Source organism: Trichechus manatus, unplaced genomic scaffold (genome assembly GCF_000243295.1).
Source record: "Trichechus manatus latirostris isolate Lorelei unplaced genomic scaffold, TriManLat1.0 scaffold00191, whole genome shotgun sequence".
Taxonomy (NCBI): Eukaryota; Metazoa; Chordata; class Mammalia; order Sirenia; family Trichechidae; genus Trichechus; species Trichechus manatus.
In genome coordinates, this window is record NW_004444127.1 from 2,789,508 (window position 1) to 2,813,355 (window position 23,848).

General features: G+C 50.9%; 1 protein-coding gene across 2 annotated transcripts; it reads right to left on the reverse strand.

Annotated features, from left to right (window-relative positions):
* Positions 1-148: 148 nt before the first annotated feature.
* On the reverse strand, positions 149-23,819 carry ARHGAP1 (Rho GTPase activating protein 1). 2 transcript variants are annotated; one of them, XM_004387674.3, is made up of 13 exons: positions 23,711-23,819; positions 19,996-20,177; positions 19,678-19,773; positions 12,789-12,876; positions 7,564-7,695; positions 7,098-7,184; positions 6,824-6,922; positions 6,360-6,467; positions 6,196-6,272; positions 5,886-5,963; positions 5,286-5,414; positions 4,207-4,310; positions 1,132-4,103 (listed from the first exon to the last, which is right to left on the reverse strand). In XM_004387674.3, the coding sequence occupies exons 2-13, from the start codon at positions 20,126-20,128 to the stop codon at positions 3,915-3,917; spliced, it is 1,320 nt and encodes a 439-aa protein (XP_004387731.2). In that variant the 5' UTR covers positions 20,129-20,177; positions 23,711-23,819; the 3' UTR covers positions 1,132-3,914. The 2 variants fall into 2 exon arrangements, with proteins under 2 accessions (XP_023597589.1, XP_004387731.2); XM_023741821.1 differs by lacking the exons at positions 1,132-4,103; positions 4,207-4,310 and adding an exon at positions 149-419 and having other exon boundaries at positions 23,711-23,764.
* Positions 23,820-23,848: the final 29 nt, after the last annotated feature.

The window sequence follows — 23,848 nt, forward strand, 5'->3', positions numbered from 1 at the left end:
GTGCAGGTCTGCTTCAGTGCAGGCACCGAGGAAAGGGAAGAATGGGGCCTGTGAGGCTTGGAAGTTCACTGAACTCAGACAGGATGTTTTGAGTCTTGGGGCTGGTCAGGAAACCTCTTAGCACCTCCTTCCCCTCTGCTTTCTGGAGTTCCCACTTCTGAGGGCTTATATGTGAATATTCAATGAGATAATGTGTATAAAGTACTTAGCACAGTGCCTGGCCCTAGTAAAATCTCCATAAAATGTTACCACTGGGAGCAGTGTATATTCCCGTCTACATAACTCACCACGCAGCCTGGAGAAGGTAGCCTTTGGCTCAGAGGGAAAGACAACTGGCAGATCCAGGCCGTGTTTCCAGCAGAAGCCGTGGCAGGGTATTTGGGGCTCCCAGGGCTGTCATCCAGTGTGAGGAGTTGTGGCTGAGCAAACCAGAGAGAAAAAGGGAAGGAGTTGAGTGAAGAAGCAGAAGTCAAGGGCCCCCGTGCAAGCTTGCTTAGCTGCCTTGATCAACAGCTCCAGCCAGGGCACGGGGCTCTCAGAGGTGTCAGGAAAAGTGGAAGAGCCCTGCAGGGTCTGTTCCTGTCTGGCCTCCTGGGGGCTTCTGCTGCCAGCGGCTCAGCCCTGGCCAAGCCAGCTCTAGCCTCCTAGGCTGGGCCCCACAGTTGAGGGAAGGAGCTACAAGTGGAACCTGTGTCCTAGCACAAAGGAGGTGCTAGAGGCAAAAGAGGAGAACTGCCTGACCCAAACTGGGCAGTTAGATCCTAGGTTGCCCCTCCACCTCCTTTAGGCTGAAGCCAGGCATCAGGACAAAACGGGCAGGTTAGGAAATTCTAAATGCAGCCCAAACCTGGGACTGAAAAGGTGGGGCCAGCCCACTCCTGCCAGTAAGAGGGCCTGGTATCCCTTGCTTGTTAGTAAAGCCCAGTGTGAGACTGTTCCCACCTAGGAGGCTGGGAGGAGGAGTCTGGCTTAGAGCTCAGACCTGACCACGCAGGCAGCCAGCAGTTACCCCAGCCCCTGGGTCAGAAACAGTGGAAAGACTGTCCCTGGTATTTCCACCTTCATTTGAGAACCCATAGCAGCAGTGCTTAGCTGTCCCATGTCTGACATGGTGTGCTACCCCTAGGTGTCTCCCTACTCTCCTACCCCCGGGACCTGCAGTTCTCAGGCAGTGGTAAATCACTGGCAGTGGAGTCTCGGCAGGGCCCTGTCAGGAGCCTAGCCCAAGGAAACTGCTCTCCCTGCCTCCCCCTCCCATCTCTCTTGCTTGTTTCTCTGGGTCACTGTCTCTGTTTCAGTCACCCAGCTTAGAGCTGAGCAGGGCCAGTGAGAGAGGAGGCCACCATTGCCTTCTTCCTTGAGCCACCTGGATGAAGGCCACAGTTGTGCAATGGGACTGGTTTCCTGGAGCGCAGTGCCAGTGTTTATAACCACCATGTTAGCAACACTGCCTGATCTGCAGCGCTGGCTCGCTCCCCCCACACAGACCAACACTGAGGGAAAAACCTACAGACCCAACTGAGGCCACCACAGCCTACTAACTGCAGTTAGCACGCAAGCAGCAACAGCTGGAACTTGGGCTGTGGGCCAAGTTAAATATATATTGTGAAATTTTATCCTCCTGCCTGCCCAGTGACAAACCATTTTTAAAGTAAAGCAAAACTTGCTCAAAAGAAGAAAGGAAAGTTGGGTCTTTCATAGCTTCCATGCAACTAAGTGGCAGGTGTAGACAGCCTGGCCCCTCAGGCTGAGGGGCAGGAGATGAAGGTTCCAATTCTGACTGAGGCCGGGGCTATCACTTCATCTGTGAAATGATGGTCATTCTGGTTACCACTGAGCACTCACTCTGCGTCGTGTACTTACATAATTCTCATTCTCAGGAACCAATTTCAGATGAGGAAATGGTCTCAGAGGGGGGCCAATGATATCATTATTACCAGATGGAGCTGGTGACGGAACTAGGAGTCAAACCCTAGTCCAGCTCCAAAACCTGTACCATTGTCCACCACAGACCACTCTGTTTCTCTCTCCCTTGCCTGCCTTAGATAAATAAACATCTGGTACCTTCCAGCTGGGGGCAGAAGACACGTTGACCATAAGATACAGCACATGCAGTCAGTTGGAATGCACCAAGTGCAAAACAATGAAACGTGACTGTTCACACTTGAAGCCTGGAAGATGTCAGAAAGCTGAGCTCATACCCAGTTACAAGTGAACAAGAATGGGGTGGGTTCCTCCTGAGGCCTCATCTGCTCTCTCCTCAACCACACAATTGCCATCTGGCTCTGAACCTCCATGACCCACTTAACTCCAGCCAGATGGGCAGTTTTCCATCTCCATTTTTATTGAAATACAAAAAGTACAAATGGTGAAATACATGATTGGTGCCCAGGAGGTCATTAAGTATGAATGTGAACACTTGGTCCACAGTACAAGCGCCCCCAGGTATGGACCGTGGGGAATGGGACAGGAGAAAGACCAAAGAGATCCAAAAGGCTCCCCATCAATGGGGCTGTAAGCAACACTCAATATACAAAGCAAGGCAGAAAGCAGTCCAGCCACAGAGACACAACCAGCAGCAGCTCCCAGGCCCTGGGAGTCCTGATACACCAGTCACCTGGCTTGCAGATGGGGCTGGGCTGCTCAGAGGACCCCCATGGGGTAGCATCTAGAGCTGCCCTGCCTGGCCAAGGATGTGTGGGCAGGGCCACTGTGCAGGTATTTCCTTGCTACCAGGGACAAGGGTCCTCAGAGTTCACCAGGGAGGAGTGTAATACTAAGGGACACAGCTAGAATGAGGGCTATTAATCATGATTGAGGTCCAGGTTTTATGAAAGACAGGAGGGTCCTGGGGCCCCATGCTCTCTGGGGGAGGTTGCTAGAGTTCACCTGGCAGGAGCTGATCTATGAGCAGAGTCTCCTCCACCTCTCCATAGGCACTCCAAGCCTCCACTCTAGCCCCCTCCAGGAACCCCTCAGCTGGATGGAGGCTCCCCACAGACCCTGAGGCATTCTGTCACCTCTGGCCAGAGCAAGGACCAGTCTGACTCCACAACAGACAGGTTCACAGAGCCTGTAGGTGAGGACCCATCCAAGTGGAAGGAAGCTTGTCACTGATTGGACCTGAAGCTGCTCGCGATGGGAGTGGGGTGTCTATATGTATTTAGAATGGAAGCTGGGACTGGCTGGGCCTCCCTCTGAGCCCTGTCGCCCAAGCTGCCAGTCCTGGCAGAACCAGGGCGTTGGGACTCCCTGGGGCAGTACAACTTGAAGAAGGCTGACCTAGGATGTGTGGAAGGAGGCAGAAATAGGAAGCAGACTCCAGCCCTGTCACTCCTTGGCTGTGGAAATACCAAAGGCTGAGCCTGCAGAGGGGAGGACATGAGCAAGGTGTTTGCTTCCAGGCCTTCTCGCTGTGGGAATTTTGATGGTCAGGGCAAGAGACCCAGGCAGGAAAGAGCCTCAGCCTAGCTAGGCCCAAGCCTAGGAGCTCAGCCTTCCATTCCCCAGCAATCCAGAAGGAGAGGGCCAGCCCCAGCTACCAGCCCAGCTGGCAGTGACTTGATCATCCACAGTTGCCAGGGAAACAGGGCAGGAGAAAGCATGAAAAGGGCTGCTGGGATTCAGTCCTTCTCCAGCTGGAGGAGCTGAGCCCAGCTCTTCTGGAGAGCCCAGCAGGAGCCAGGGCTCCAGGAGGCAGTGAGAAGTATAAGGCGAAGAAGAAAAATGTCTGTGGTAATAGCAAGGCCTCCAGGGCCATGAGGTGGGCTGGACAGAGAGGAGGAGGAGCTGCCAGGTCTGCTAGCTCCAGCTTCTATGTCCCGGGCGGCTTCACTGCCCCTTCCTGGGCAGGAGTCCAAGAAGAGTCCAAACTGGGGTGTCAGAAAATAGGGCTGGTGGGGTGGAGGCTGGGCTCACAGCTGCTTGGAGTCAGGGCTAAGAAACAACTCCCCCTGATGATCCAGCAGGAACTTGGTGAAAGTATTGATGGGATTAATGGCCTTGAGGGTGATGGCAGCATCCTTGGCCCACAGCAGGTTAGGGCCGAAGACCACAGCCAGGTTAGTGTTGGTCATCTTGTTCTGGTCACTGTGGGCAGAAATCTGTGGAGGGAATGTGGGGTTGCAGCAGGAAGCCAAAGGCCCTGCCTCCCCCTCCCTCCCTTCACCCCCAGGTGAGCAGTGGATACTGAGGCTGATGTCTCACCTGGACCAGGAAGGCAATCAGGAAACGAAGCACCTGGTAGTTCTCCTCAGGCAACGTCTGGAGGACCTGCAGCGTCACCTCCACTCTCTGACTCTCATCAATGTCTATGAGGAATGGGGGCTGTCATGGACTGAACTGTGCACCCCCAAAATGTGTCAACTTGGCTAGGCCATGATTCCTAGTATTGTGTGGTTGTCCTCCATTTTGTGATCTGATGTGATTATCCTCCATTTTGTGATGTGTTATAAATTCTCACCTCTGCCTGTGGTTTTTAAGGAGCCCTGGTAGCACAGTGGTTAAAGCAATCGGCTGCTAACCAAAAGGTCGGCGGTTTGAAACCACCTGTGGTCCATGGGAGAAAGAGGTGGCAGTCTGCCTCTGTAGAGATTTACAGCCTTGGAAACCTTATGGGGTCACTGTGAGTCAGAATCGACTCCACAGCAGTGGGTTTGGTTTTTGGCCTGTGGTTTTAATGAGGCAGGATTAAGTTATGTTAATGAGGATAAGATTATGTTTGTTATGTAAATGAGGCAGGATTAGGGTGTACCTTGAGTCAATCTCTCTTGAGATATGAAAGATTAAACAAAGAAGCAAGCAAGCAGAGATTGGGGAAGACTGATGCCAAGACACATGGAGATCTCCAACGAACAACGGGCCGACAGATGTTGAAAGGAGACAAGGACTTTCCCCTAGAGCTGATAGAGACAGAAAGCCTTCCCCTAGAGCTGGCACCCTGAATTTGGACTTCTAACCTCCTAAACTGTGAGAGAATAAATTTCTGTTTGTTAAAGTCATCTACTTGTGGTATTTCTGTTATAGCAGCACTAGATGACTAAGACAGGGGCCCAGATCTCAGGGCTGTATGAATGGCCACATGGAGACCCTAGGCTGGCCCGGCTCAGGAAGCCCTGACACAAGGCAAGAGGGGAGACCCCAACCAGACTTATCTTGGAGACACCAAAGCCCACAGCCTGAAGGGAAATGTTGGTCAATGGATAGCCAAACACACGTGCTCCAAGTCTGGCCCCAGCCCTAGCAGAAGAGGTGCACAGCTGGGGAGAGAAGAGAAGGACACTCACTGAGGAAGCCCACGACGTGGGGGTAGAGGTCAAAAGTGAGCAAGGGCTCGGGAAGCTCCCGGAGGAAGGTCTTGAGGATGACGGCTGGCAGGTGCAGCTCATTGTACTGGTTGAAGTCCACAGGCAGCCCTGGAGGGGAGGGGGTCAGTGGGGACGGATGGTGGGGAGGAGCTCGTCCCAGCCTGGACACCAGCTTCCCATCCAAGGCCAAGCCGACCCACTGCCCAGCTTTGACCTCAGCTACCGCATAAGCCCCGCCTCCCAGGGAGCCTCCTCTTGTACCTGCCTCCTCCCTTCCTCTGTGACAAGGGGATGCAGGTTCAGGCCATCTGGGCAGAGTGGGCCCCCAGCACACACTACAGTTGTCCCTCCCCTCTGAATGAGCTTGGACCCCAGGGGCCAGAAGCCTGACAATGAGGCAGCAGGCATGGGACAGCCAGGAAGGAGTGGGACCCACATAATGATACCAAATGCCCCAGAAACCTCTGACAGGAACAGAATCTGGGGCCCTCATTTACAGGGCAGAAGTAGGCAGAGAAGCCCCTGACAGTCACACACAGTCCCACCCGTGGGCCTGGACGCAGTCCTACGACCACTCACCCACATTGTACTTCTGCTGCACTTCCCGCACAATCTGGGTGTTGGCTGACCTCCGGAAAATCCCCTCGGTGGTGAGAGCTGGGAAACAGAGGGGGCTGGTGAGTCTCAGCGCTCGGAGCCAGTCCATCTTGGGGCTCCAGTCAGGGTCAGTGGGAGTGCTGATACATGTAGGACCTCTCTCTCGGCAACGGGAGCTAGGGGACCCAGCTGAGGAGAAGGCTGGGTCCAGGCTGAGGGGGAAAGGCCAGTATGGAGGTAAGCCTGGAGGTAAGAGGGTTTGGTGCCACCATGGCCAGGGGCCTGGGCTTACCATGGGCCTGTAAGTAGGCGACGGTCTCCCGGAGCACAAGTGGAATGGGCTCCTGCTCTGGGTTCTTCTCCTGGAGGCTGAGGGAACAAGGGCAGTAAGGGGTCTGCAGCCCCTCCTGGCCCCAGCAGCCAAGCACCGGGCCTGCCCACCTTTCGCATACTCACTGCTGCAATGAGACCCCAAACTGCTGGTTGGGCAGAGGCGGCCGTGGTGGCATGGGCTTGGGGGCTGTCGCTGGGCTCTTCTGTGTGGATTTGAGGAAGTCATCATACCTGAGGGAGCAGGTGGGGGTCAGGGTCACTCCCTAGGCTCTGTAGTCGTCATGGCAAACCTTGTTATCAAGCATGGAGGGGCTACTTTACATGGATTATTTCATTTAATCCTCATAACTACCCTACTTTACACATGAGAAAGCTAAGGCTTTAAAGAGATTCCATCACACAGCATTTAAGAACAGAAATGGGATTTGAACTCGCTCTGTCTGACCCTGTATGCTGTCCCTTAATTATTACACTCACTTCCTCTAGTCACCCCCAGGTCTCAAGGTTTCCCCTCCCCTTTACTGGCAACAAAGCACACCTATACACATGTGCCCACAGCCCCCCAGCTGCCCACCCCCCGACCTCACTTGAGCACTTGGCGAGGGATCCCCAGTTGCTCCAGCTTCACATGCTCGCTCAGCTCACTCAGGTAATTCACATAGAAGATCTTCCGCCCAAACTTGAAGCTGCCCACGGAAGAAAGGGTGTGGGTCAAGGGGTGGGGGTGCCCTCCAAGGGCCTCCACTGTCTCCTCAGCAGCCCACCCAGAGGCCCAGCCCCTAAGCTGCTTGGGCCCTGCAGGTATCTGCTTCTGGGTTAAAGGGGAAGCACGGGAAGCCTGGCCCATCTTGGGCCACTCACCTGATGAGGGGTTTGAAGAGGATAAGCAAGGTCTTGATGAACATGGTGGGGTGCACGATGTACAGGGCCTTGATGTTCTTCTTGTACCTGCGAAGGTGGAGTGAGAGGAGCATGGGAAGGAGCAGGGAAGGCACAGAGCTAAATTCTTGATGCACAGCTTCTGATCTGACTGCCCATGGAAAGCCTACGAGCAGGTGCCACCGTTGTCCCATGTTACAGATTAGGAAATGGAGGCTCAGAAAGGCCAAGTAACATCAAAGATCACAAAGTGAGTAAGGAGAGAACCTGGGACTTAAGCCCAGGTCATTCTGACTTCAGACTCTGTGTCTACCAGGCAGAGGCACCTGTCTCCCTCGGCATGGAGTAAGTTCCTGCCAAGCAGAGGGCAGCCCAGAACCTGGGAGAGCTGCTGGCTCCAGAGTCACCTGCCCTAGGCCATGAAACCCACCCTCACGCCCCAACCCACTTGCGGTCAAACTCCCGGTAGGCATCCCGGAGCCAGCTGAGCGAGGGTTTGTTGTCACTGGTCAGGCCGTGGTGCAGGTAGAGCAGCGTGTAGTCACTCTCCACGTATTGATCCAGGGTGTGCTTCAGGTACCTGCCCAGAGCAAAGCCCCGCTCAGGCCTGATCCACCTCGGGCAGAGCTGGGCATAAACGGGGCCCCCATGAAAGCAGAAACCAATGCCTCCGAGCGAGCCTCCTGCTTACATCACAACCTTCCCCGCGAGCCCCTCCCCTTGCATTGCACTCGCACGTCACTTCTGACTGCATAACCAGTCACTGTGTATATTGTGGAGGCACAGGGCAGTGGCTGGGCAAGGTGGAGGAATAATAACAATAATAATAATAGTTCTCATTTTTGAGCACCAACTAGAAATCAGGAGACCAGGAATCTAACCGGGCCCTCTCACATACTTGCAGTGAAAATGGGAATAATATTTCCCTCACAGAGTTGCCTGAGGCGTCAATAATAATGATAATAGCCACCATTTATTACTATTAAGTTTTTAGTGTCTGCCAAACACTTCACATTCATTACCTCATTTCCTCCTCATAACAATGGAGGCTGATATTTTCTCCATTTTACAAATGAGGACAAAGAGGCTCAGAGAAGTCAAGTACTGATCCAAGGCTGCACAGCTTGTGGAGGAGTCTGGAGGTGAACTGTCTGACTCCATTGCCTAACAATTCTTGACAACGCAACAGCTCTGCCTTTTACACCAGACTCCCCACACAAGCGCAGGATGTAAATCATTGTGTCTGACAGGGGCTCTCCTGGCCAGGGGGTCCTCTTTCCTGCTCAAGTCATGGCACATACACAGGCTCACGCGTGCACACGCACCTGCACACACACCCAAGTTGTAAAGGCCACCTCAGGGAGAAGTATGGATGGAATGAACAAGAATTCAAGAAAGGGAGGGGAGTCCATTGTGAAACCTTCTTTCTGGGAGTGGTTGGCCAGCCAGCTCCCAGGCTCCCATGGAAACACCACTGCAGGCTGAGGCAGGCAGGAATGCTAAGGATCGCCAAGGGCAAGGAGAGAGGAGGGAGGAGCCCAGGGAAGTGCCCAAGCATTTGACCAAGTGCCAGATACAAATGGACCTAACCCAGAGAAGGTAACCCAAATCCTGGTCAAGGGGTGCTGGGTGGGCAGCACATCAGGGCCTGGGAGGTGGCAAATGCTGGACTATTATTGTGATTGGAATCACTGTTAACCATACAATAGTACCCCTTTATACACATTCAGCACTTTGTGGTTATAAAGAGCTGTCACATAAAAGGATGGTGTTTTGCAATGATAAATATAACCAATATTATAATGAAAATAGACACTCTTATCCACTGATGGGCGTTATTACCTTTGGAGTCCAATAAAGTGATGTTTATCAGGAACTGTAAATGTTAATACTATTGACCCTGTAAAAATGTCTAGGAATTTATTTTAAGAAAACAATCAGAGATGAACAGAAACATTCTTGTAGAAGGCTGTTCATTGCAGCATTTTTTTATAATGGCAAAAAATAAAATAAAATAGAGCAGGAAGCAAAATATCCAACAACAGGGAATCGGTTAAATAAATCATGGGAGATACATAAATAGAAAACCTCACAGGATATTTCTACAGACACAACTAATCTGTGCGGTTAGCTGTCAGAATCAGGGTTACCTGTCATGGATTGAATTGTGTCCCCCAAAAAAGTCTGTCAGCTTGACTGGGTCATGATTCACAGTATTGTATATGATTGTGTAATCTGATGTGATTTCCTTGTGTGTTGTAAACTCTATCACTATGAGGAGGTTATATGTGATCTCCTTACGTGTTGTAAACTCTATCATTATGATGAGGTTATACTGATGACATCTACAAGATTAGATAGTGTCTTAATCCAACCTCTTTTGAGATATAAAAGAGAGAAGTGAGCAGAGACACATGGGAACCTCACACCACCAAGAAAGCAGTGCCGGGAGCAGAGCGCGTCCTTTGGACCAGAGGTTCCTGCACTGAGATGCCCCCAGACCAAGGGAAGACTGATGCATCACAAGGACCTTCCTTCAGGGCCGACAGAGAGAGAAAGCCTTCTCCTGGAGCTGACACCCTGAATTTGGACTTGTAGCCTACTGGACTGTGCGAGAATAAACTTCTCTTTGTTAAAGCCATCCACTTGTGGTATTTCTGTTAGAGCAGCACTAGATGACTAAGACATTACCTTTCCAAGGGGGAGTGACTGAGAGAACAGGAGGGGGGTTTCAGGGGTACACGTGACGTAGGTGTGTTCAATTTTATAAAACTCATCAAGCTGTACATTTATAGCATGTTCAGTTTTCTGCATATATATTATATGCCAATTTTTTTAAATTGTACTTTAGATGAAGGTCTACAGAGCAAATTAGTTTCTCATTAAACAATTAATACACATATTGTTTTGTGACATTGGTTGCCAACTCCATGACATGTCAACACTCTCCCTTTCTTGACCTTGGGTTCCTTATTACCAGCTTTCCTGTCCCCTCCTGCCTTCTTGTCCTAGCCCCTGGACTGGTATGCCCATTTAGTCTCGTTTTGTTTTATGGGCCTGTCTAACCTTTGGCTGAAGGGTGAATCTCAGGAGTGACTTCGGTATTGAGTTAAAAGCGTGTCCGGGGGCCATACTCTCAGGGTTTTTGCAGTCTCTGTCAAACCAGTAAGTCTGGTTAAAATGTTCTTTAAAAGATGTTTTTGGAAGCTATTTAATGCTCAGAAGAAAAATTGTTATGCCAGATACAAAACCAACCACGGAGTTCAGTGTACATTCTAGAAAGAAACAGGATGTGAATAACAGTGGTTTTCTCTCTGGTTGGTGGATTTATGAATGACTTTACTTTTTCTTTATAGTTGTTGTTACTTTTTCTTTAAGGAGCCACAGTGGCGCAATGGTTAAGTGCTTGGCTGCTACCTGAAACCCACCAGCCACTCAGTGGAAGAAAAGACCTGGTGATCTGCTCTCGTAAAGATTACAGCCTAGGAAACCCCCTGGGCGGTTCCACTCTGTCCAATAGGGTCGCTATAAGTTGGAATCGACTCAACGCCACACAACAACAACATTTTTCTTTATAGCTACCTACATTTTTCTAAATTCTCAAAATTTAAAATACTTTAAAAATGTATACAGTAGCATTTCAGGTACATCAAAAACCAACCAAAACCAATTCAAACTCATGACTCCTGTGTCCGAGTAGAACTGTGCTCCGTAGGGTTTTCCATGGCTGATTTTTTGGAAGTAGATCTCCAGGCCTTTCTTCCAAGGTGTCTCTGGGTGGACTCAAACCTCCAACCTTTTGGTTAGTAGCAAGCCCTTACCCATTTTTGCTACCCAGGGACTCTCATGTATATTACCTTATCTAATCCCCCCAACCGTATGAGGTGGACACAATCTTTACTTTTATAGGGTTCTTAAGAGACCTGCCACAGAGCTCAAGTTTAATTGGTCTTCTGACTCCAAGTCTCAGGTGTTTTCTATTTCCACCCCCCAGATCTGAGTGGACAGCTGGGGGAAGCCAGGACTAAGATAACTGACTGAATGCAAGATGGCAGGAATGGTGGCAGCACCTCCCTGCTCTCAGCAGGGATTGTGACCAAGCTGGGGGAGGTGATGGGGGGTATTACCCAGGAAGGGTTGGAGGACAGAGAGCAATAGATGGAAGAGGGCTTCCTGAACCCTGAGGCAGCCTCAGAGTGGGTGCAGCCTCACTCAGCAAACTGTCTCCTGGAAAACTGGGTGCTTTCCCACCCCCATTTTCTGACTTCCTCCCCACTCAGATTGTTCTCTAGCCAGGAGTCTGTCATTTGTTATGTCACACACTGTGATAAAACCAGAAGGGTGAGGTGTGACTCAGCCACCCTCAGGCTGAGTTCCTTGGCCTATTCTTGGTTCTGCCATGCCACGTGGTAGGCCTGCCTGCCTTGTCTGAGAAGAGGTGGGAGGGGAGTTCAGAAAGCCAAACAGAAAGAACAGGCAGACAAAGGCTGGGGAGGCTCAGCCTCTGGGCCATGCTCCCCTGCTGACTAGCTGAGACGCCCAGAATCTGGCCCTTCCCCTTCTGCTGCCTCACTCTTGGCCTGCTCCTGACCCCACACCACCTTGTACACCCACACCCAAACCCACACCCACACCCACACACACAACCATTCAGGATCTCAAAGAACTGGTTTCAGTCAGTACAGAAAAGATTTTAAATTTGGGGGAGTGTTTTAAACCGTCCAGGAAAGAAGTACACAATGGTAACTTTACATGTACTGAGGCCCATCAGGAGGAAGTCGGTTATTTCTCTATCCACTCTATGGGCTGGACAGGGAGCTTGGGGGGCAGGGACGAGCTCTGTCCTTACTGTGAGCCCAAAGCCTGGCCCAGTGGGGGCTCAGTAACCAGCAGCAGTGGATACCTATAGGAAGAGGGCCTATCAAGCTTCTGCATTAAACCAGCCTTCAGATTTACGTCAGGAGATTTCTACACCACCCAAAGCTATTATATATATTTGGCTAACAGAACCCAGATAGTTTCAGAAATCATTGATACCAAATTTATCTGAGCACAAACTAAGATAATAAGTATTCATATAAATGACGAACAATAGCAACCATACCAGATGCACCATGTAACTATTATAATAAGCCCTTACATTCAGACAGTAGTTTTCAAAGCACTTTGACTTTGCAGTATCTCACTCCTGTGAGGAGGGTATTGTTGCTATTGTATGCCGTCGAGTCAATTCCAACTCCTAGTGGCCCCAAGTGACAGAGTAGAACTGCCCTGTAGGGTTTTCATGGCTCTAAACCTTATGTAAGCAGATCGCCAGGTCTTCCTCTTGAGGAGCAGCTGGGTGGGTTGGAACCACCAATCTTTTGTTTAGCAGCCAAGTGCTTAACCATTTGCACTACATTATTATCCCCTTTCCAAAGATAAAGAAAAGGAGGCTTAAAGAGATGAAGACACTTGCCAAGGCAGCACAGACAGTAAGTCTCCATGACTAGAAACCAGGTCTGCTGCCCAGCCCAATGCTGTCTCTCATATAAAATAGCTCCCTCAGGAGAAGAGCGGAGTCATTCAGAGAGGTGGTCCAGCACCCCGGGCAGGGAAGGTCAGTAAGGAAAATGGCATTGGGTTAAACTGGGGATCTGGGCAAAGGTCCCACCACTACCCACCAATACTCACCCCAGGAGCTTGCTGTGGTCCAGCTGGTGGCTAGGGGGCATTCGACAGGCACTAAATACAATGATCTTCCGCCCATACTTGTCATCTCCTAGGCATGGAGAAAGATGGAGCACAGTGGGTCAGAGGTGAACCAAGAGAAGTGGGGTGAGGAATGTAAAGGTGCCAGGCCTGGAGTCCTCTACCATTTAGTACAGGGCCAGAGTGGCCCATGCAGATACACCTCTGGGTAGCCTCCCCCACTCAGGGTGGTGTACCCGAAGAAGGAAGGACAGGTCGAGTTGCTCTCAGGACATTGAGCAGGGATATTAAAAACAAAACATGACTTTTAAAAAGTTACACCCACTAAAGCAATTGAATCTTGCCAGATGGTCATCTTAAAAGCAACAGTTATTCCAAAAACAAACCCCACTGAGCAGCATGTATTTAAAATATCTCTTGAAGCTACCTTCTCAGTAAGTCTGAGGCCACCAAGAAAATCAGTCTGATTACTTACTAGTCTTTGCATGTGTGTGTGTGGTAAATATATATGCACAAAATATTTGCTATTTCAACAGTCTCACTAGTCATTTTTAAGTACTGAAAATACTTTCTGATTTTATTACTAGAATTATTGACCAGACATGGCTCTGACTGACTTCTGGCCATTTCTAAAACCCATATCCTTTCTCATGAAGGATATTCTAAAAATCCTGGAGTGCAGAGAAGTCTGTAATGTGGGAAAATGCTCGTTTGGGTGGGTTCACTCAGGATGTTCGTAAAAATAGTCACAATGTGGTGGCTGGACCGTCTGGCTCTGTCATGAAGCAGGGAGTTCTAAGGCATATGTATGCTCCCCAAAGTGAGAAGCTCTCCCAGAGTCAGTGTGGGATCAGGGACGCCAAGCAAAGCTCAGTGGGGACAAGGCCTGAACCCCTCCCCATGTCCCAGGAACCTTCCTTTCACCTCTGTCCTCAGGCCTCTCCAGAGGCACCAGACAACAATTTTCTAATGCCCATTGCATCACAAGACCACTTACACAACCCACGAACTGAGTGATGGTCTGTCCTTCATCTACTTCTAAGGATGAAGGATTGCCCCGCTCCTCACTGAGTGTTCCCCATATTTAATAAGCCATGATCCTTGGTCTTGTGGGACAACCCAGTTAATTGGCATAATATAGTTCTTAAAGCTTATGTTCTACGTCCCGGTATGGTGAGTAGTATCTGGGGCCTTAAAAGCTTATGAGCAGCCATCGAAGATAAAACTGTTGGGATTTAGTCATATGGAACAAAAGAGAAAGAAGGAAACTCAAGAATCAGAGAAGGAACTGGACTACAGGACTGACTGTCTCCATGAACCACCGCCTCCTCTACCTTGACACCAGAGGAACTAGATGGTGCTGCCTGGCTACCACTACTAAACCTTCTGATCAGGGACACAATAGATGGATCCTGACAGAAAAGGAGAAAAATGTGGAAAAGAACTTCAAATTCTTAAAGAATCCAGGCTTACTGGACCTACTGGGGCTAAAGAAGTCCCTGAGACTACTGCCCTGAGTTCCTCTTCAAACCTTGAATCAAAACTATCCCCTGAAGTCACCTCTAAACTAAGTAGCAGTTTAGCTCAAAAAGTAAAGACTGTCAGCCTAGAGTATTGCATTCTTTTTAAAAAATTATCTATATAAGACCAAATGGACAACAGCTATTTTAACACATAGATGAGAAGTATGGGGGTGGGGAGTTTAGGTCAAGGGAGGTGAGACAACTAGAACAGAAATAATGAGAATGTTGACACAATGTGACGAATGTAACCAATGTCGTTGATTACGTCTAGAAACTGCTCAATGGGAGCAGGTTTTGCTGTGTATATTTTTACCAAAAATAAAATAAAATATTAATTAAAAAAAGTAATAAGCCATGATCTTGATCTTTCTTTCATGGTCAGTAACTTAAGAGGAGTCAGTGTTTTCCAAAATGCTTGCCAAGGCCCTGACCCTTTTCTCTAGGGCTGGGGCAAGGTTCAATGGAGGGGTTGAAAGAGGCTTCTGGAATGTGGGCAGGGTGGCCCCAGTCCCTGAAGGCTGCACAGCCTGGTGCTTTGCCCTAATTTGGCGCCTCCCCCTCAACAGTCTGACTACCTTGTCCAGCCCCTCCAACTCTCCCATCTCAACCCAAAACACTGCCTGGCCTGTTTGCCCTGACAGGTCCTAACCAGGGCAAGGCTCTGAGGTCCAGCCCATCAAGCCTAGAGAGACTCTGCCCTCCCTCCTAGTCCTGGAGAATTATAAACCCCAGAGTCCCTGGGTGGTGCAAAAGGTTAACGCACTTGGCTGCTAATCCAAAAGCTGGAGGTTTAAGTCCACGCAGAGGTACCTCAGAAGAAAGGCCTGGTGAACTACTTCTGAAAAATCAGCCACTGAAAACCAGGTGGAGCACAGTTCTACTCTGACACACATAGGGTCACCATGAGTTAGAGTTGATTCCACCGCAATTGGTTTGGCTTTATCTTTTTTTCTTTTTAACCCCCAACTCTACCTCCCTAAATCCTCCTTTCATCCTAACCCCCACAACCAGATCTACTCTTCTGGGCTCCCAGTGCAGTAAATGTTCCTTGGAACAGCTCACAGGGGTCTATGGACTTGGCCCCTGCCTCTCCCCAGGCTCACACTGTGCACACCAACACAGAAGTGCTTAAAGCCCCTGCCCACATAAGCCAGGTTTGAGCCTCTGCAGTTTCTCATAGTAGACAGACCTTTTTTCTAGATGATTCTGCTTCCCAACTCTAGGCTAACTTCTATGAATCCTTAAGACTCAACCCAGACACATCTACTCCCAGAAGCCTGTGCCCTCTTCTCCCAGACAGGGCAGCTGTCCCTTCCCATGGCTCCCTGCATATACTGTCATCCATCCCTGTCATGACACTCCAACCCTCCTGCATGATTATTTATGCACCTGTCTCCTCTACTGGCTTGTGAGCTGCTTGAAGACAGGGATGGTATCTCAGCCATCTTTGAATGCCAAGTGCCTGCTCCAGTGCCTAGCACACACCAGGAACTCAATAAATGCTGGGAGCCGGCATGGATTACGGTCAGCATTCCATGATGTACACTGTTCTGTTTCTGAGTTTGTTTGTGAAGATGCTTAGGTTATGAGGTTGGACTGTCTTTAGACAGCGAGTCTCCCAAAGTCTGAGGCATAATTTCTCCAGACTTACAGGCAGAGGACCCTCTATGAGCCTGTCTGAGGAGAAGAAGGTGCAGCTCCATCCAGAAGCAGGTTATTTTGGGGGACCAGGTACCACCTGTTCTCTTTCATACCCTAGAATAGATCCTGACATGCTGGGGTGAGGGTCTGGGGCCAAGTGTCTGCTCTGATTCTCTTTCCACTGACTCTGACAGGGAAAGAAGAACAGACTGGCAGAGGGCAGCGACAAAGAGTCAGACTGGCAAGCCCAGTCTCTTGTAGAGTCTGGAATCTCAGAAACCACTGAGACCTCCTCCAGAAAAGAAGAATCATCTGAAACAGAGGACGGAGGGGAAAATGCAGGGAGCAGCATGGGGGCCCCCGAAAGATTCTTTCCATCCCTGTCCTCCCAACAGTAAGGCTGCCATTTTATGGGCCACATTGGCTGGCAGATTTGAGGGCTTCAAGAGGGCAAAAGGTCTGTGCGCTCACCCAGCCCTGGAATTTAAAGATCTAGTAACTGGTTCAGCAAGCAGTTGGGGGCAAGGGGTCAGGGGCCTGTGGTTCCATCTCTCAGCTGGTCATACAAAAAAAACCAAAAAAACCCATTGCTGTCGAGTCGGTTCTGACCCTGTAGGATACAGTAGAACTGCCCCATAGGGTTTGCAAGGCTGTAAATCTTTATGGAAGCAGATTGCCATATCTTTCTCCTGTGGAGCCACTGGTGGCTTAGAACTTCCAACCTTTCAGTTAGCAGCTGAGCACTTAACCACTGTGCCACCAGGGCTCCTCAGCTGGCCATAGCCCCTTGTAAATGAGAAACTTTGGATTCTCAACCAGAGCCCCATCAATGGGGGACCTACCAATTCTATGATGTTATATGAAAAATATTACAATTACATGCAGATTTTTTCTAGGGGAAGAGGTCCAACCTTTCAAGTTCTCGAAGGGGATGGTGACCAGTTTTAGGAACCACTTCACTAGACTGTAAGCTCCTTGAGGAAGGAAATGTGTGTTTTGCCTCATTGAATCCCCAATGCTGACTACAAGGCTTGTTCCAGAGTAGGTGTTCTATAAATGCATGTTGAATGAACCCAGGATGGGGGTGGGTGTGGGGATCACTGAGGAGTTGGATGGCAAGACTCCCAGATAGGTGAGGAAGAAGAATATAGGCAATTCTAGAGTCTAACCCTGCCCTCCACTTCCTGGAGCAGAGTCCCACTCCCCAAGTCCTTAGGTGGCCAGGCATTCACCAGCAGGAAGGGTGAATGCTGTTACAGGAAGCACATGTAAAAAGGCCCGGAACTCCCCTCCTCCAGAGCACTGGGGAAAGGACCCAATGAGGAAAGAGGTACAGTGTTTGTGGAAAGCACAGGAAAAGACGAGCTGCCCCAGAGAGTGAGGCATCTGTATTCCCCAGATACCAATCAGGAACTCTCCCAGGGTGGCCTGGGTGTTAATCAGCAACAATACAGCTTCTCTGGGCTGGCACTGTGGAAACTGCCAGACCAGCCGCCTGACCACACCCACAACCTGCAGAGCAGGCCAGAGATGGAGGTGGGGGCTGGGACTGATAGAACCATGCTTGCAGAAGCCAACTATTAAATTGTCAGGAATTTTGCAAGCTAGTTGACATCATATTGGTAGCTTGAAGTTGGCCATGCTAGAAACTGGTAAATGCTACAAATAGTGGTCTTTTTTTTTTTTTCCCCCATTTCTGGGGAGCCAGTTGTTAAACATTTACCAGCACACCACTGGAAAGAGCCCACATGGACTGGGCCAAATTTGACCATGGACCATGACAGCCGCTGCTAGCCAGGGCAAGACTGCAGAAGAGTTGGGGGCATCCTCCCTTCCAGCATGGGCTCATTCTCTGGTTTCCAGTACCAGGAAGCAGCCTCCTAGGACATCACCATGGTCTCATCAAGCAGGACACCCAGCAGGTCCCTGAGCCAGCATTCTGCATTCAGGCTTGAGGGGCCAGCACCCAGGGCAGGCCACTGCACACAGCCAGGGCCAGTATGAAGCGGGGGAGGGACAAGGCCCTTTTGTCCCCGGAGCTTCTTTTCGTTTGGATTCTGGGTGTATCTCCACACAGCCTGCCCCCCGACCCACAATCGTAACAATTTCTTTCCTATTTCCAGCTCCCAGATACCACCAGTTCCCTGGAGTGGGGCTGCAATTAAGCTGGTCCCACCTGGCCTCCACCGAGAGCCCTTCCCGATCAACAGTCCCCGAGGTCGCAGCCCAGGGTCCAGAGTTCAAGCACAGAGAGCCGGGACAGGACTGACACCTACCTGGCTGGGCCCCCTCAGGCTCATCGCACCCTGGGGAAACAGAAACATGTTGCAGCCCTACTTGCAGGGGGCAGAGAGGCACCCAAGGTGGGAGGCCAGCCTCCCCAGCTATGCCTTGTGATGTGACCTCATAGGCCAAGATGATGTCAGGACAGAGACTCCTTCGCACCAAACATCCCCCACATCCGACCAGTCCATCTCTGAGAGACTGAGGCACAAAGGTTATGGACCTTAGGTGACGCTTCCATGCCCATGTTATGCACAGGCCAGGAAAGAACTCTCAGTAGGGATGAGAGAGGACAAAGCTAAGAACACTTACCCAGACCAGGGCAGGCACCAGGAACACAGGTGCCACAGGGAAACACCTTTAACACCAGGACAATCCTCCCAACTGTCCCGTTCCTCTTTGAGCCCAACATATGGGAGAGATGGTGCCCCCTGCTGCTTCCCTATGTCCAGATGCCTCTAGGCTTCTTCTAGGCCCTTCACCGGGCATCATGCTAGGCTCCAGGGGCCACGGTCCACCTGGGTCCCCTTGCCCATCCTGATGCCTCAGAACAGTGCTATGCTATCACCCTTGCTTACAGCTGCCTGGTCGCACCAGCCAAGGGCAGACAACCATTAGGGAAAAGACAAAAGATCCCACAATTCCAATTTTCCCTTCTAGCAAAGGGCCCTAAGAGCAGGAACTGATGGTCATCAACATCCTAGCTAATATTCCTCCTCCTGGTTTATTCTGGGCCCTGCTTCACGAGCAGAAGGGTGGGAGCTCGCTGAGGCAGAGACCCTGGGGAGCAACCCCCATTCCCAGCAGGGTAGCACATCTGTGGGGAACCTAATACCCCTCACGTGGCCCCTCACTTCTAGAAGGAGGCTCTGACCACTCCAGACTCACTTCGAGGTGGGTTTCCCAGGAGGGGCTCGCGTCCTCCCTCCCCGGTAACTGATGGGATGACAAAGCTGATGGCCGGCCAAAGGGAAGGGAGCTGGTGAGGGGAAAGGAATGGCCACTTGTTGAGCCTACTCTCTTCTGGCTCAGGCCAGGCGCTGACATAAATTCACTATTGTAATCCTCTCAACGACCCCCCCCCCCGTGAGGAAGAAACGAGTTCAGAGAAGTCAAGTTCCTTGTCCAAAGTCACTCTGCCACTAAGCAGCAGAGCTGAAATCAAACGCAGGGCTTTCTGACTTCAAAGCCACTAGGCCCCACTGCTTCCCACATACCGCCCCCATGGAGACGATGGGATCATAGGTCAGGATAGGGTTGCAGGTGACAGTACTGAATGGCAATCATAATCAAGTCATGATTTTAAAGAACGGCACCTGTGCTCAGGAGTTCTGGGCACCTGCTCCCACACCAGTCCCCCTCCCCATGGCATGAGGGGCTGGCTTCGCCTGTGAGGAAAAGGGTGCAATGCTGGCTGTGCTCACCTGCCACCTCCACAATCTGGTGCCGGGCGATGTCATAGTAAGGGTCATCCCACTGCAGGTGTGTGACAAGTTCTGGGGAGCTGCATTTGGAATCATCTGAAAAATACGACCAAGTAAGCGGTCAACCCAGGGGGCTGGTGCAGTGCTCCCCCTGAGACTCATGTTCTTTGGCACTCCCCCCAGAAAGGCTTGTGTTCCTGCCCCACCCCCACCATGGGGAGTGCTTGCCCCCATCCTGCTCTCCCAGGGTTTCCCTTCAGCAGGAAGGGGTTTCCCCTCTAGGGTGCCTGTGGCCACCTAAGATCTGGCAGTGCCCACCTGACTTGGGAAAGTCTGGCATTTCATCCGAGGGCCAGTTCTTCTCGTCAATGGAAGTCAGCTTCAGCTGGTTCAGAGCCTGGCTGGTATCATCTAAGGTCATGTCGTCCTGCAGCTCTGAGAGTGGGTCCATGGCCAAGCCTGTCCCCCACAGCCTTACCCTGCAGAAGCTGAAGAGAAAACTGGGGGAGGAATGGGGTGGGGGGAGTGGCAGGTCATTGACACCATCTTTTCACCTCCCATAACTTCTACAGCAAGCCCTCCAAGTCCAAACCTTCCTGCCCCCATCCTCTCTCCCCCACATTCCTCTGTCTCTATTCCTCAACACTTCTCATCCCTGCCAACAGCTCCATGCAGCTCTGAGTTCTCCTGTCTCCACAGTTTAGGCGTGTTGCCAGAAAAGGCAGCTGGGGCAGAGGATGGCACAGCTCAGCGCCTCCCTCAGGTCTTCAAGCTGGGCAGAAAAGAGCCTTGCCAGGCCCTGTGCTACCCACCACCCAGCTGGCTCAGCCATGTGGTCCCAGCTGCAGAGCATAAGTTCACACCACTCTCCTTAGGGTTCCTGGAGCCCAGAAGCTTCCCCAGCCCCTGAAGCTACAAGGATAGAGGTGTTGCAAGAATCCAAGGAGCAGAGGAATGTTTCAGACCCCGTGCTTGAAGCTGGTCAGCTGTGGCTCTGGTTGCTCCATCCCCCGCCCCTGCCCTGGCACACAGGAGGTGGCCAGAGGCTGCAGGTTCCCCCCCAAAAAAGATCATGGCTGAGATGGCCCAAGTGGACTTGCCCCAAGACAGAGACCAGCAGCAGGGGATGGAGTTTGCCTGCCAGTTACAGAGCAGACAATCTGCAGGCTCCCAGGGGCTCCGAACCCCACCCCTGACACTAGTTTCAAGGTAGACTGCCCTAAGGGTTGGAGGGCACGGATGGGACAGGGCGAAGCTCGTGGCATCCAAAGTGCTGAGACCTGGGAGGTGAAGAATGGAACAGCAACTACAGCTGGCAGGAAAGAAGAAGAGATGACTCTGTGACTGGGTTTCCCCAGGTCTGGGATCTGGTCATGGCCACTAGCATGTGGCCACATGTGAGCTGGAGCAAGTACCTTCTGCCCTCAGCCCAAATGGGAAACAAATCCCTCTCCCACCATAAGCTCACCATATGGGTGAGGGAGGGGAGTTTCAATTCGACCCACTCAGTCCAACCTCAGATAAGAGGCTGCTCCAAGCCAGGCTGCATTCTTGGAGGCCAAAAAGGGACATATATGGTCAGAGAATCAGCAGGACAGATAAGGAGTGCAAACAAGACCTGGGGGCGGGTAGGGAGAAGAGGGAAAGAGAACTGCCATCTGAGATCCAGATCCTGAACACCTCAGGGCTCTGAGGCAACGTGACAACATCCTGCACGGGTCACAGCTGATGATTCTGGATGGCAAACCGGCTCCCTGTCCCTAGCAACAACTGCTCTGTTACCAGGGCAACCACACTGATTCAGTGGGAAAAGCTGTTTCAAGCTCCTGAGCCAAATCCAAGAGAAAACTCCTTTCTCCTCCTCTTCCCTGGCCTTAACCACTACCACTGCTTACCCCCCAAATATAAGTCACTTCCCCAAAACACAGAGAAAGATGACTTGCTCATATTATTTGGGATATATTTCTCTCTTTTCGTGAGTACTGTTGTGCCTCTCACCCCTAAATCCCAGCTCCCCACTCTCCTTCAACCCTCCAGTGCAGGCAATCCTCAGTCTTGAGGAATCCATGCTGATCCATCTACACTCTCCTCCCCCTATTCAGCCAGGAGGCTGTAAGGGCTGCTCCCCAAAAGGAGCTCCCAGCTGGGTAGCAGGAAGAGAATCCAGGTCAAAGCAACCCCTCCAGATCTCAGTCCTCTCCCCATCCCTTCTGTTCTTTCACTGCCCAGGTACCAGGTGCTCTTTCAGCCCTCTCACCTGCCTTCCCAGAAAAGCCTTCCTGCACAGAGTAGGTGCTTGCTATGATGGAAAAAGCATGGGATGAGGTATACGGAGAACTGACTTAGAGTCCTGCCTAAGCCACTGAGTTGCAAATATGTCGGGCAAGTCCTTCTCCTATCTGGACCCCAATTTCCTCTTCTTTAAAAGCCAAAGTTCCTCCCAGAAATACAGTTCTCCACTGTTCTAAAATACTCATGCTGAAGTGAACAACTGGATTAGAAAGAGCAGCTGGGAGCTGAGGCATGTGTGAGGGAGAGAGGGATACCCTCTAAAAGGGAACTGAACTTGAACTCCACCTCTTTGCCAGTAACTCCTCCTCTATTCTGTCAGTTCTGATTTCCCCCACCCCCACCCATAACCTCTTTTTCCAGCATAGCTAATCACAGTTATTCCACCTCCCCGCCAGACTGGCCTCTCTCATCACCCTCCAACCCACAGCTGTTGTCTTCTCTGAGCCCATTCAGTGGGAGAGTGAGGGAAAGTAGTCCTGGGAATGTCTAACATAAGTTGGTGGAAGTGAAGTATCCTGGCTGCCTAAGACCCCAGCCACCCACAAGGCCCTGCTCCAATCTGTAAAAAATACTCCCTACTCTGAGATCATTTTTTTCCCTTCTCAGCAGGTTAACCAGCTACCTTTACAAAAATCTTTGAGAACTTATTTAGACAGAAGTTTTAATTTTGGGGAAGTCCTGGACCTCTCTGATGAAATTCAGCACGTGTATGAAATCCTGCATGCAATTTTATGGGGTTCGCAGACCCTTTGAGGACCCCTATTTAAAAACCCCTGACCTATTCAGAATAATGCCTGGCACACAGTTAATACTCAATCATACCTGTTGAACGACTGACTGAATCAATACATTTCTAAGTGGAAAAGGAAACCAACATTTGTTGAGGGCCTACAAGGCACCAGGAAATGGACAAATACCTCCTGTAACTCCAGAACAACACAGTGAGGCAAATACTACTAAGCCCACTTTACGGTTTGAGGAAAGAACCTGAAAAAATAAGTAAATTGCTTAGGGTCAAACCGCCAGCAGAGTCAAGATTTTACTCCATGTGAGTCTGAGGTGGTCTCCTGGTAAAGGTCAATCTCTCAACAATTCTCTAAGTGACTCATTGATGCGATTCTCAAGGTTCAGATAGAAAACCTGAGGCAAAAAGGGCAAACTAAAGCTTCTCCCGTAATCTTCTCGTCCACCCTGAACAGAGATTGCAACTTGACAACGTACTCTCAGGCAGTGGAATCGCCCGCCTACAAGGAGAGGGGGAGTTGAGGCTCACGAATTGGAAAAACCCGAATCCCACCACAATACAACTACAGTCACGTTTGTATAGAGCTTCATGGTTTACAAATCCTGGATTGGGTGTAATTATCCCATTTCACAGATTAAGAAATTGAAATGAAAGCGTGGCCTAATAAATGGCAGGGTGGAACATTTCCCCCAAATCTCTTCTTCTTAGTGCTTCGCCAGATCGGACCAGGGAGATTTCCCCCTCCCACTGGCTTGCTCGAGGACAGCGATCTGGCCTGGGGAAGGCAGGAGGAAGGCAGCGAAGGGGGAAGTCCTCTCACTGCAGACCGCGGAGTAGGGCAGCGGGAAGCCCCTGGGCCCAATCTCACCCTCGAAACCCCTCCTCATATCTACTGGGGTTCTCCCCATTCGGACCCCATCACTTCAGACGACCCCAGACCAACTTCTTCCCTTCCTCCACTCCCACCCGGGGATACCCCCGCGCCCTGCAGCTCACCGCGCTCGGCCACTGCTCCCTTTGCCCCGCCTGTCAAAGCTCGGCAAACATCCGGCTCCGCGATGGAACGGGAACCGCCCCCTCCCTGTCTCCACATTCCCCAACCACTTCCGCCACACCTCCAACCCACTTCCGGCC